Below are 12,550 nucleotides of genomic sequence, written 5' to 3'. Positions count from 1 at the left end.
GCTCTGGTGAATGGAGGCGAAAGGGCGAGCTTTCTCCTCCTTTAAGCATATTTGCTCGTGCTTTTGAAAAGGCCTCTTTATTATTCTGAGAGCCTATATATGGAGGTAAAACAGCGAGAAAATTATAAAATGGTGTGTTAATGTATTTCAACTCTGGTAGAGACTCTAGCCAGGAAGATAAGAATTACTAATTTTGTTAGGATTGTCAGGGCTATTTTAGCAGTAGACATTTGAGGGCTAATTTTCCCAAGTAATTGGCCTGTGGCGGTAGTGACAGTGGGGCCTCGCTGGTAATGATCTTGTGTGTGCAGTGAGTCGCCAGTAGGTCTCTAATGGGAGCTCTTGGCCTCTGTCTGCTAGGATAGAAAAGGATTCTAATCCCACCCCAGGCACCGTCTCTCAAAGAGCAGCCCCTCCCCCCACTGCAAAATGCCTTCTGCCCAATTGATCTCTCTCTGCCATCTGTGTCTGGTCTCCTAAGATACTGCCTCTAGTTGCCCAAGTCTGTGTTCAGCTGCATTTCTCAGCCCTGATTAATTTCTAGGACCACCAAAAAATGTTTTCCTTTGAGGATTCAAGGGTGATCAGTGCAAGGTAACCCCTAGAACTCCTTTGAAAAGTCATAGGAGTGCACAGAGCTCAGGTGGCAAATGATCACGCATTGAGGGGCATCGAGCCTTTATGATATACCTCCCAATGTCTTCTGTCTGTGTTTGCACGGTGTGACCAGGGTGGTATGTCGGTATACACATAGTTCACTCTTTCCCAGAGTCTGTCGTTGGGGAATCGAACACGTTAGAACGCCCTAGGCACTCCGCCAGGAGGGCAAGTCAAAAGGAGAGAGGTCACAAATGGTGTCAAACTTCAGAGGACACAGTGGTCTTCTGTTATTCCCCCGTCCCACCCCCATATCCTTTTCTGCTGGAGAAATCAAGCAAAGCTCTAATCTGATCTGATCTGATCTGGTGGTTGATATGGCAGCATCCCAGGCTGGGTGCACTGTGACACAAAACCATAACTCTCACAGGTGGTCTGTTCAATTTTGATGGCAAGACCGACTGGCAACAGCTTTGAACTAATGTCTACCAAGTGTTACACGTGCTACAACACAAATTGAATCTAAGCATTTGGTGCTGCGTATACACAAGCCCAATGTCTCTTACGGCCTATGATGATGGCTTTATATGGAAAGAGGATGCCACTGATCATTAGTGGAATATTGCCTCTGAGGTCATTCTCTATGACTGTGGCTAATCTTACACGGGTCCTCCAGTGTGATCAGTGGAATAGCTAGCACTCCTTAGGGGCATGCATGCCTTTGAACTCACAACCCCAACCTCATCAGCACCAGAGCCTGACCCATGAACCTAACTTGACACAGGCAACTCAAGATTGAGGTTCCAGATGACACTCCCTTGAGGCTCTGTACAATAACAAAAGAGCCTGCAAAAATCTTAAACTTCAGTCTGTGTGTAGGTATTTACTCTCTTCTCTGGCCCCAATTAGTCAATGATATTTTTTCTCTTTTCTAAATTAGCTGAGTATTTCATCAGAAGAATCAGTATGACACAAATTTCACATGACTTATCTCCGCTATCATAACTTCTCTCTGTCAGTTGTATCAAGTCTGACTCATCGCGACCATGTAGGGCAGAGTAGAACGGACTCTATGGATATCTGAGACTGTAACTCTTGATGGGAAAAGAAAGCCTCATCTTTCTCCCTCACAGCGGCTGGTGGATTTGAACTGTTGCTCTTCTGGTTAGCAGCCCACGGTGTAACCCACGACACCACCCTTTTTTGACTTACCTTTTTAAAAGCCAGTTTCTCTTCATTTGAACAGTATATCTAAATGTATATTTCTAGGTTGTTGTAATTGTTAGGTGCCATTGAGTCCGTTCTAATTCATAGCGACCGCATGCACAACAGAACCAAACACCACCTGGTCCTGGTTCATGCTCACAGTTGTTCTTATGTCTGAGCCCATTGTTGCTGCCACTGTGTCCATCCATCTGGCCCGGGCCTTCCTCCTTTTTGCTGCCCCTCCATTTTACCCAGCATGATGTCCTTCTTAAAAGTTGGGTCTTTGCTGACAACATGTCCAGTCTGTAAGGCAAAGTCTTACCATCCCTGCCTCTTAGGGGCACTCTGGTCTTATTCTTCTAAGGCAGATTTGTTCAAATGCACTGATTTTTCTTCGGTCTTCCTCAACCACTGCCCAACTGTCACATACATCTGGGGCGGTGGAAAATACCATGATAAGGCACACCGTAGTCCTCCCACTTGAAGATAAATCAAAACAGAGAAAGACAGGGAACTGGAAAGAAAAGCAAAAAAAGAAAGATGGCGTCTTTCTTTTTACTCCCATCTAACAAATGTGAGTGCTTCAAAAAGGAAAAGGAGAATTTGCCAAAAGTCAATGTGCGTGTAACTTTCCGGTTGACTTTAGGAGGGTCTGTGTCTCCCTGTGTTCGCCTAAGTCCTCTTGCTGGCAGATCAGTGTCCTGTTACTTGGGCAGAGTGGTGACAATGTGGCTAGTTCTTCCATTATATTTCAAAGAATTCTCAATTTTTAATATGATTTTACACACACATCAATTCTTCTGGCATCACTCTGTGCAGTTGCTGGCCATACCTGTGTTCAAGCCCTAGCTAAAAAGCAACAGCAAAATTTTCCCCTTTGTTGAAATAGTTATATTTGTTCCAGAGTAAGTGAGCGTTATGCATATTCCTTTCTTGCACAATGGTTTGTAGCCATTAAGAGAAAAATAATTATTTGGCTAATGTCTGAAGTTGTTTAAATGATCTCTCTATTAAAAAATCAATTATTGTTTCTTAAATTTTCTCTCTGTGGTCATTAATTCTCTATCATGATTTATTAGACTTCTCTGAGTTAATTATATTGGCAAGACTTGTGGGGCTACAATTTGGTATTCTAGTAAATGTAAATCTTTCCGTTTCCTAAGATCATTCTTAAGAAATTCATTTAAAACATGCATTTAAATATATTTTATAACCACTTAATAAGATGCTTTGGTCTGATACATTTGCACAAAATTGCCTCTTTGGGGCTCAGGTTTTCAGAAGGCTGCCTAGAGAGAAGACTGGGTTTGGCTACAACGTCCATGTGGTCCAACATCGCCATCTGGTGGTCATTGGAAAACTTTAACTTTTCACAATTTCTCTTAACAAGTCTGGTAGAGAATGTCAAAGGAGTGAGGCCGTGATTGTTCTTTTTGTTTGCTTGACAGAGATCTCTTTGGGGATCTCACACACTCAGTGTTCTTTAGAAAAATTCCACTCTTCAGTACTGTTCTTTGGACCAATAAGAAACGGTCTCTTATTCCTTAGCGGCTCTGTGGCCACCGGCTTGACTGACAAGCTTTGTTTTTTGAGCAAACTGCTACTGATGCCCACCTAAATTGAAACAGCGGGACAGCCAAACGGTGCTCTGACAGCACATTGTCCACATGCTTGCCTGGCTTTAATATCAGCCAGGCAGCTTAGAGCCCGGGCGGCAGCAGGCCCCGCTCCGAAGGAGATGCAGGCAGTGGTTGACCACGACGTGGAGGAGACCTGGGAAACGAATACAGTCACTATAGGCTATAAATGTTTGGCAGCAACCCGGGGATGCTGACTAGAAAGGGCCTGGCCCAGGCTGACCGGGAATAGATAATGTGCGGGGGCCATAGGGTGATAGTGCCTGGTGACAGATGTCATTTGTTCATGGCAGATTGACAGAAGAGAATGGAGAGGAGCTGAGAAACCTGACTTTCAGTCCCCAGAGAATGCAAAAGCATGTCCCCTTTGTTCCTATATGCAGCCGCTCCACCCCTGCCCTCTCCCACCTGCTGCCTCGTTTACTAGAAGCTCCCCAGCTGACTCTGTGGCATTCAGCCTCAGCTACTGAAGGAAGCCCTCCCTCTGAGGCTCAGGCAGGATTTTCAAGTCCCCTGCCCTGGGTTGAGCAGGGCTTTCAGAGGTCAAAACTCCCGAACGACAGCCTGTGACAAGTGGCAGATTGTCCACAGCTGATGAATTGGCATGCTTCCACAGCAAATTATCTCCCCGGGCACAGGGTTGGGTGGGAAAGAAAGACCAAGCAAAGAAAGACCAAGTTCAAGTCCCTATGACTGACGCGATTCAAAGCCAATAATTGTCTGAAGGGCAGAGCAGCTATGCTGTTTTAACAAGCAAATTCAATATTAGACTCTAATTTCATGTTTAGAAGACTTAAATGGGCATTTTGCATGTTGACATCAGTCCCATTTATAACTACTTGAATCAGAAAATAAAGCTCTGTGGCATCTGTTTGCTTAATAAGAGCGTTCTAAGGAGCAAAAGGGCAAATACCCGACCCCTGGTGCCATCCCACCCCACCCCCCGCTGCCACTCTTCCAAGTTTTAGCTGAGAATCTCCGAGCGTGGACACATTTGGTTTTCGTGAAGAGGTGAGATGTAAATGGTAGTCCATTCGAACCACAATTGAATCCTTCCTAAAACACCGCCCCACTTTCTGCTTATTTTTCACATTAACATGAGATCACCAATATTTCTGAAACACCTATTACGTGCTTAAAAGAACTATTTCTGAAAGATAGATTGGCTTAAGGGCTAGGTGGCTGATAATCACAGAATGCTGCACTTTGGATGATGTATTTCCTGAATATGGTTAAAGCATGAATTGCGAAATAACAATCAGACAGCTTTTCAGAAAGATATGAGCTCCTTTGGGTCACTGTAAGTTAACATGCCTGCTTCCTCCCTCCCTGCCTTCAAAGCCATCTCTGCACTGACACAACAGTGGCCTTGCCAAAATGCAGACCTGATTGTTTCTCTCTACTCTGTCAGCACCCCTCCCCAACTTGATTAAAACCCTCAATGGCTCCCTATTACTAACATCTGGAAGGTCTGACCTCCTTAACCTGGTTTAGGAAGCCCAGCATAGCCTAGCCTCTCCCTACCTAGTTGACTTTACCTTTCTCTAATACTACAGATAGAGGGGGGCGGGGCAGGGAAGGGAAGAGAAGAGGAGAGCAAGCATGCTCTGGCCACCCACAATTCTTCTCACGTCAGAAAAGGCCACGTTCTCTTTTGCTGGCCAGGAGTTATCTTGGTTGTGGTTAGCTGTTGTTAAGTTATACAAGGAGCTACCTTCCTTGGTGTTAAGTGGCGTTAGCCCTGGACACCAGTTCATAAGGGGACCAAATCAGGGGTTTCCCTGACTGATATTAGGAAGTAAAGGGCCAGGCCTCTATGCCTAGTCCCTCTTAGTCTAGAAGCTCTGCTGGAGGCTGGTGGCTAAGCACGAGGCCCCTTGACCAGGAATCCAATCCAGCTCTACCACATGAAAGGCAAGAGTTCTACCACTGGACCTCTAACCTTTCCCTGTTTCCCGACCCCACTCCTTTCCTGTTTGCACCAGGCCAACCCCTTGTCATCCGTAGGTCTCGAGTTTGAGGCTACTTTCTCTAGGAAGCCTCCCTTGACCCATGTCTGGGGTTAGCTGCTCCCCCTCCCTCCCATAAGCAGGCTAGTCCTCCCGTCATAATATACATCGCACTCATATTGTAAGTGTTGCATGTAATTGTGCGTATCTTTCTCGTACATCACACTGGAAAGCTTGTGAGAATCCACACCATCTTGAGCACTTACACAGTCGCCAGGGTCCTTGACAGCGTCTGGCACATTGTAGGCGCTGCAGGACTTCGCGTGGTGCAGACGAAGGGGGATTTCCTGGGATCTGTTCAAGTTCAGGGGTCCTCAGTCAGCTTCCTGCCCTTTGTTTCCTTGCAGTCTGTGATGCTCCTCTTGCACAGCCAGCGGCGTTACATCTTCGAGTATGACCAATCGGATTGCCTGCTCTCAGTCACCATGCCTAGCATGGTGCGTCACAGCTTACAAACCATGCTTTCAGTGGGTTACTACCGGAACATCTACACCCCTCCGGACAGCAGCACAGCTTTCATCCAAGACTACAGTCGAGATGGCCGGCGGCTACAGAGCCTGAACCTGGGGACCGGGCGCAGGGTTCTTTACAGATACACCAAGCAAGCAAGGCTGTCTGAGATTCTCTATGACACCACTCAGGTCACACTAACCTATGAAGAATCTTCTGGAGTGATTAAGACCATACATCTGATGCACGACGGATTCATTTGCACCATCAGATACAGGCAAACAGGTTTGTGGGGGCGGGGGTAGGGCAAGGGGCGATGCATCCACAAGCTCAGTATTTCCTTGGGAACATGTTGCCGACCCCAGTCTGAGATGAAGGCACTAGCCTCTAGCCACTGAGTCCAACAAACGTTCCCTTGAGTTATCAAATGCTCTTCCTACTGAAAATTCAAAACCTGCTTTCTAGGCGGCATGAGAGCTGATTCCTTACAAACAGTGCTCTCTCGCAGCAGCGCTCAAGAAAATGGCGATCTAAGCACCTAGTTTAATGGTACTCCTGTTCCTACCCACCACCACATCGTCCCAAAGATGCAGCTGGCAGATAGGAAGCTCACTGAAACTAGCTCAAGCCCCATGTAACCTCTGTAAGCCTCAGTTGGTGACGACTCCCTTCCCAAGTCCGAACCTTTGAATGCGTTTCATCCCTTGGGTTTATAAAACACCCCAATCCGGTCACTGTCAGACTGGACTTTGACAAGACCTAACCCTCTCACTTTGTCCCTCGGGTTAAATGAAATTAAAGCATCTTTCTTTTTGTTTTGCGGCGATTAGAGTAAGAAAGCCCATTTATAACCTTGGTTACATCACCGCAGGCTACTGGATGGATTATTACTTTGATAGTGCCTCCTCTAGAACTACACTATACTGTGTTTTTTAATTTCCCCATTAGCTGACCTCCACTATGAGAATCTACGAATGAGAAAATATGCTCAGACATTCAATATCAAAGGTCAATCTCTAATATTTTATTTTGGATGTAAGAGCCTTAATAATCAAGAGCACTCAACTTTCTTTATTGTTCACTGTTTATCACCTAACTTTGTTCTCCTCATTGTTGCTTTTGATTTGGGTCCCTGCAGGGCCTCTTATCGGACGCCAGATTTTCCGATTCAGTGAAGAGGGTCTCGTGAACGCCCGGTTTGATTACAGCTACAACAACTTCCGAGTCACCAGCATGCAAGCCGTGATCAATGAAACCCCGTTGCCCATAGATCTCTACCGCTATGTGGATGTCTCTGGTCGAACAGAACAGTTCGGAAAATTCAGTGTCATTAATTACGATTTAAATCAGGTCATAACAACCACGGTGATGAAGCACACCAAGATTTTCAGTGCCAACGGTCAAGTGATCGAAGTGCAGTATGAAATCCTAAAGGCAATTGCCTATTGGATGACCATTCAATATGACAATATGGGCCGCATGGTAATCTGCGACATAAGGGTAGGGGTCGATGCCAATATCACAAGATACTTCTATGAGTACGATGCTGATGGGCAACTGCAAACTGTTTCTGTGAACGATAAAACCCAGTGGCGTTATAGTTATGATCTGAACGGCAACATCAACCTCTTAAGCCATGGGAACAGTGCTCGTCTGACTCCACTCCGATATGACCTCCGAGACCGCATCACCAGACTGGGAGAAATTCAGTACAAAATGGATGAAGATGGCTTTCTGAGGCAGAGGGGCAATGACATCTTTGAATATAACTCGAATGGTCTGCTGCAGAAAGCCTACAATAAGGCTTCTGGCTGGACTATGCAGTATTACTATGATGGGCTCGGGCGCCGTGTCGCCAGTAAGTCCAGCCTAGGGCAACACCTGCAGTTCTTCTACGCAGACCTTGCCAACCCCATCAGAGTGACCCATTTATACAACCACACCAGCTCGGAGATCACGTCTCTGTACTATGATCTGCAAGGCCACCTGATCGCCATGGAGCTGAGCAGCGGTGAAGAGTACTATGTGGCCTGTGATAATACCGGCACCCCCCTGGCTGTATTCAGCAGCCGAGGGCAAGTGATCAAAGAGATCTTGTACACTCCTTACGGAGATATCTATCACGACACTTACCCTGACTTCCAGGTCATCATTGGTTTCCACGGAGGACTCTATGATTTCCTTACTAAATTAGTGCACCTGGGCCAGCGGGATTATGACGTGGTTGCCGGGAGATGGACGACACCCAATCATCACATATGGAAGCAGTTGAACCTCCTTCCTAAGCCATTCAACCTCTACTCCTTTGAAAATAATTACCCAGTTGGCAAAATTCAAGACGTTGCCAAATATACCACAGGTAGGGAGACAGGAGAGATGTGTCTGCTGAACGTGAGCTAACCCCGGGGGGGGGGGGGGCGGGGTTCATCCCATTACCTCTGTTAGCCTGCAAATTAGTGTTCTGCGTGCGCTCTCATCTTTCTTTTTCTAGACTGAGCCCAACGATGCAAGTTAGCCCAGATGATGACTACTCAGTGACTTTTTTTTTGTTGCCTCTTTCTTTCTTTCTTTCCTTTCATGCGGTCCCTCTGTGCATGTTTTCACTCTTCAACATTTCTACAAATAGTTTCATAAAATCGAAATGCATGATTAGAGCCCCTCAATTAAATCTAATGTCCCAGAGGCCTGGTGGTTACGAGCTACCCTTTGGACTGCTAACAGCATGGTCAGCACTTCGAACCTACCAGTCATTTCTTGGGAGAAAAATAAAGCTGTTGCTCCCGAAAAGAGTTACAGCCTTGGAAACCCTAAGGAGCAGTTTCACTCTGGTCATAGGGCCACTCTGCTTGAGAATCAATTGTGTATGTGGGCGGGGGGGGGGGGGCAGTGAATCAGCGAGTGATCCTATACTGGGTGTCCTGAGCACCATTCCCACATTAAGAACTTCAGTGCAATGAACTCATCTCAGCTCCAGGATTATTTCCATATGGAAAGACGTCATGTAGAAAAAGGCTCAGAGGTTTTAAAGTGGGGTGTATTAGAAGCACCTGTATCCCTAACCTTCCCCTGCCTGAACGTAGTGCGGACGGAAGGGAAGTTTGCAAGCTGGTACCAAAGATGGTGCAGTATGTGCTTCAGGTGTTCTTTCTTTCACACTGTGTGTCTCACAGATATCGGAAGCTGGTTGGAGCTGTTTGGTTTCCAGCTACACAACGTGCTACCTGGATTTCCAAAACCAGAATTAGAAAATTTGGAAATAACTTATGAACTTCTGCAGCTTCAAACAAAGACACAAGAATGGGATCCTGGAAAGGTTAGTACAAATTTCACTCTCTGTAAGGACCACTAGGAGCACTTGGTGGCATGGTGGTGACACGTTGCACTGCTTAACCCAAAGGTCATCAATTCAAAACCACCAGCCACTCCTTGGGAGAAAGGCGAGGCTTTCTACTCCCGTCAAAAGTTGCAGTCTTGGAAACCCACAGGGGCAGTTCTACCCTGTCCTATAGGGTGACTAGGAGTCAGCATTGACTGGATGCCGGTGTGTCTGGAGTTTGGGGATAAGGAACCCTGAACCAGTGGACTCCAGCCTAACTATGATTGTAAAGATAGCACAGGACCTTGCGGGGGGTGGGGGGGGTGGGGAGAGAGGACTGTCATTCTGTTGTACAGAGAGAGGGTTGCTATGAGTTGGAACCGACTCAACATAACCTAATAACAACAACAACAATATAAAGAGCTCTTGGGGTGCTGCTGGATAAGCCTTAGACAGTTAACCACAAGGTCAGCAGTTCAAACCCACCAGCCACTAAACAGCATAAAGATGTGGTTGTCGGCTTCTATAAAACTGTACAGGCTCGGCAACCCTATCCAAGGTCACTATGACATGCAATAGTATTGATATATATCTGCCTATGTGTGTTTTAGTCATTGCATTTACTAAAATATCCATGATGAATGAGGAGCTAGAGAAAAGTAGCCATGAGAGATCATGGGATCAGGGCTACTAGAAAAGACACCACTAATAGGTGACGGGATGGCTGCTAAACAAGAAGAAAAAGACCTTTCAAAATTCTGGACTGGGCAATCGAGGTCAGTTATCTCTATAGAGAGAATCAGTCACTAAGAAGCATAGAAACCTCCCATTTCCAACCATAAAAGAATATAAGGGCTAGTGCATTAATAGTGTAGGGGAGAACAGACTTGAAATGATTCTGAAAATGATGAGAAATTACAGGAGAACCAACAAGAGAAATGAAGTACAAACAATAAACACCCTAGGGATAGTGTCTGGAAAACAAGAATACCAAAAACAGTCAAGACTCCACGGAGGATTTCATCTAGTGCCTGAGGTGCACAAGAAAAACCAAAGCAACTTTTTCCATAGAAAAGAAACAAACAAACAAGCTAAAATTTGGGTTAGAGAGCCTGATAATTGAGTCCTTAAAAAAATGTAGAAGAAAGAAAATTCAAAAGGGGCAAAAGTCTGCACATATACATATAATGTGCAAATGTTTTGTAATGAAATTCCCTTCTTTAAAAAAACCACCAAGTTTAGAAAAATGTTGATTATCACTGCAACTTTGTAGTGGGTCATCTGTGGAGGATCTTTGTTCTCTTTGGTTTTTCAGTACATTTGAAAATTGCCATGCTAAAGGGTTTCTTTTCATTAATAGTGTGTGTGTGTATATATATATATATATACATATATACACACACACACAATTACATATATTCCAAACTCACTGCCATCTAGTCAATTCCAACTCCTAGTGCCCCTAGAACTGCCCCTGTGGGTTTCTAGAACTTTAACTCTATGGTAAAAGAAAGCCTCGTCTTTCTGTGGAGGATTGGCAAGTGGTTTCAAACTGCTGGTCTTTGAAGTAGCAGCCCAATGCATAATCTGCTACACCCACCGGGATAAATGTCAAGGAATACACCACTTAAACATTGTTTACATGTCCAATTCAGAGACTAAAATACACACCATAAAAGATCAGTGAACTTATTCAGATTTTCTATAGTCATATATAAGTTCTTAAACTACTCGAAGGAAAGATCCATGTCTTAACACATCTCTTGGTACCTCACTGCACCTAACGGCAGAGCCCCGGTGGTACAGTGGTAGGGTAAGCGTTAGACTGCTAATCAAATAGTTGAGGGTTCAAACACGCCAGCCACTCAGCGAGAGAAAGATAAGGTTATCTGGTCTTGTGAAACTTTACAGACACAGAAATCCTATATGCGTCAGAATGACTTTGGTGGTAGTGGGATTGGGTTGTTGAGGTGGGGTGGGAGAGTTTGGAAGGGGGGTGCCTAATTTAGGAGCCCTGATGGAACAGTGGGTTAAGCATTGGACTGCTAACTTCCAGGTCAGGGTTTCTAAGCCACCGGCTGCTACACAGGAGAAAGATGAGGCTGTCTGCTCCCGTAACGATTGACCCATCTCAGAAACCTTGTGAAGCTATGTTACTCTGCCCTATAGGGCCACTCTGAGTCCAAATTGACTCTGCAGCAGTGCATATCCAATGTCTTTCTAAATGTCAGGGTCAGGCTCAATGGATAAGGAACAATTGCCTGTGTTTGCAGGGAGCTGGACCCATATGTCATGCCTTCTAGCTCTGAGATTCTGATATTAAGTTTGGCGCTATTTCCTAAGGCTCATCTATCAAGGTCTTAAGAAAGACGCCTGTCACCTGTTAGTCTTTTCCAAATCTCTGATGAAGTGATTCCCAACTTGACCTGGTTTTAGGTCACCCAAGACAGCAAAGTAAAAGGAGAAGGCAGCAACCTTGTAACCTCATTTGCTGCTTGGGCACCAGAGCCCCAGGCCGGTGCCTCTCCCCACACCGCAGCCACCTTGTACCCTTTCTTCTTCTTCTTCTTTTCTAGACTATCCTGGGCATTCAGTGTGAGCTGCAGAAACAGCTCCGCAATTTCATTTCCTTGGACCAACTTCCCATGACTCCCCAGTATAGTGACGGCCGGTGCCTTGAAGGTGGGAAACAACCCAGGTTCGCTGCGGTTCCCTCAGTGTTTGGAAAAGGTATCAAATTCGCCATCAAGGATGGCATCGTAACCGCCGATATCATCGGAGTTGCCAATGAAGACAGCAGGCGGCTGGCTGCCATTCTCAATAATGCGCGTTACCTGGAAGACCTCCATTTCACCATTGAGGGGCGGGACACGCACTACTTCATTAAGCTGGGCTCGCTGGAGGAAGACCTGGTGTTGATCGGTAACACTGGGGGGAGGCGGATCCTGGAGAATGGTGTCAATGTCACCGTGTCCCAGATGACTTCTGTGTTGGATGGAAGGACTAGACGGTTTGCAGACATCCAGCTCCAGCATGGGGCTTTGTGCTTCAACATCCGGTATGGGACAACTGTGGAAGAGGAGAAGAACCACGTGCTGGAGGTGGCCAGACTGCGTGCGGTGGCCCAGGCCTGGACTAAGGAACAAAGGCGACTGCAAGAAGGGGAAGAGGGGACCCGGGCATGGACAGAGGGGGAGAAGCAGCAGCTTTTGAGCACTGGGAGGGTACAAGGTTATGATGGCTATTTTGTTTTGTCTGTTGAGCAGTATTTCGAACTTTCTGACAGTGCCAACAATATTCACTTTATGAGACAAAGCGAAATAGGCAGGAGGTAA

General features: G+C 45.9%; 1 protein-coding gene across 3 annotated transcripts in view; it reads left to right on the top strand.

Moving 5' to 3' along the window:
* Positions 1–12,550, top strand: part of TENM1 (teneurin transmembrane protein 1) — a 697,668-nt gene extending 685,118 nt beyond the window's left edge. For all 3 annotated transcript variants that reach the window (XM_075538255.1, XM_075538256.1, XM_075538254.1), the window contains 4 exons: positions 5,797–6,184; positions 7,038–8,258; positions 9,070–9,212; positions 11,792–12,550. In XM_075538255.1, coding sequence (XP_075394370.1) covers positions 5,797–6,184; positions 7,038–8,258; positions 9,070–9,212; positions 11,792–12,550 — 2,511 coding nt within the window. The remainder of the gene's footprint in view (positions 1–5,796; positions 6,185–7,037; positions 8,259–9,069; positions 9,213–11,791) is intronic.

The sequence above is a fragment of the Tenrec ecaudatus genome, chromosome X (genome assembly GCF_050624435.1).
Source record: "Tenrec ecaudatus isolate mTenEca1 chromosome X, mTenEca1.hap1, whole genome shotgun sequence".
Classification (NCBI taxonomy): domain Eukaryota; kingdom Metazoa; phylum Chordata; class Mammalia; order Afrosoricida; family Tenrecidae; genus Tenrec; species Tenrec ecaudatus.
This window is presented reverse-complemented; position numbering and strand designations above follow the sequence as displayed.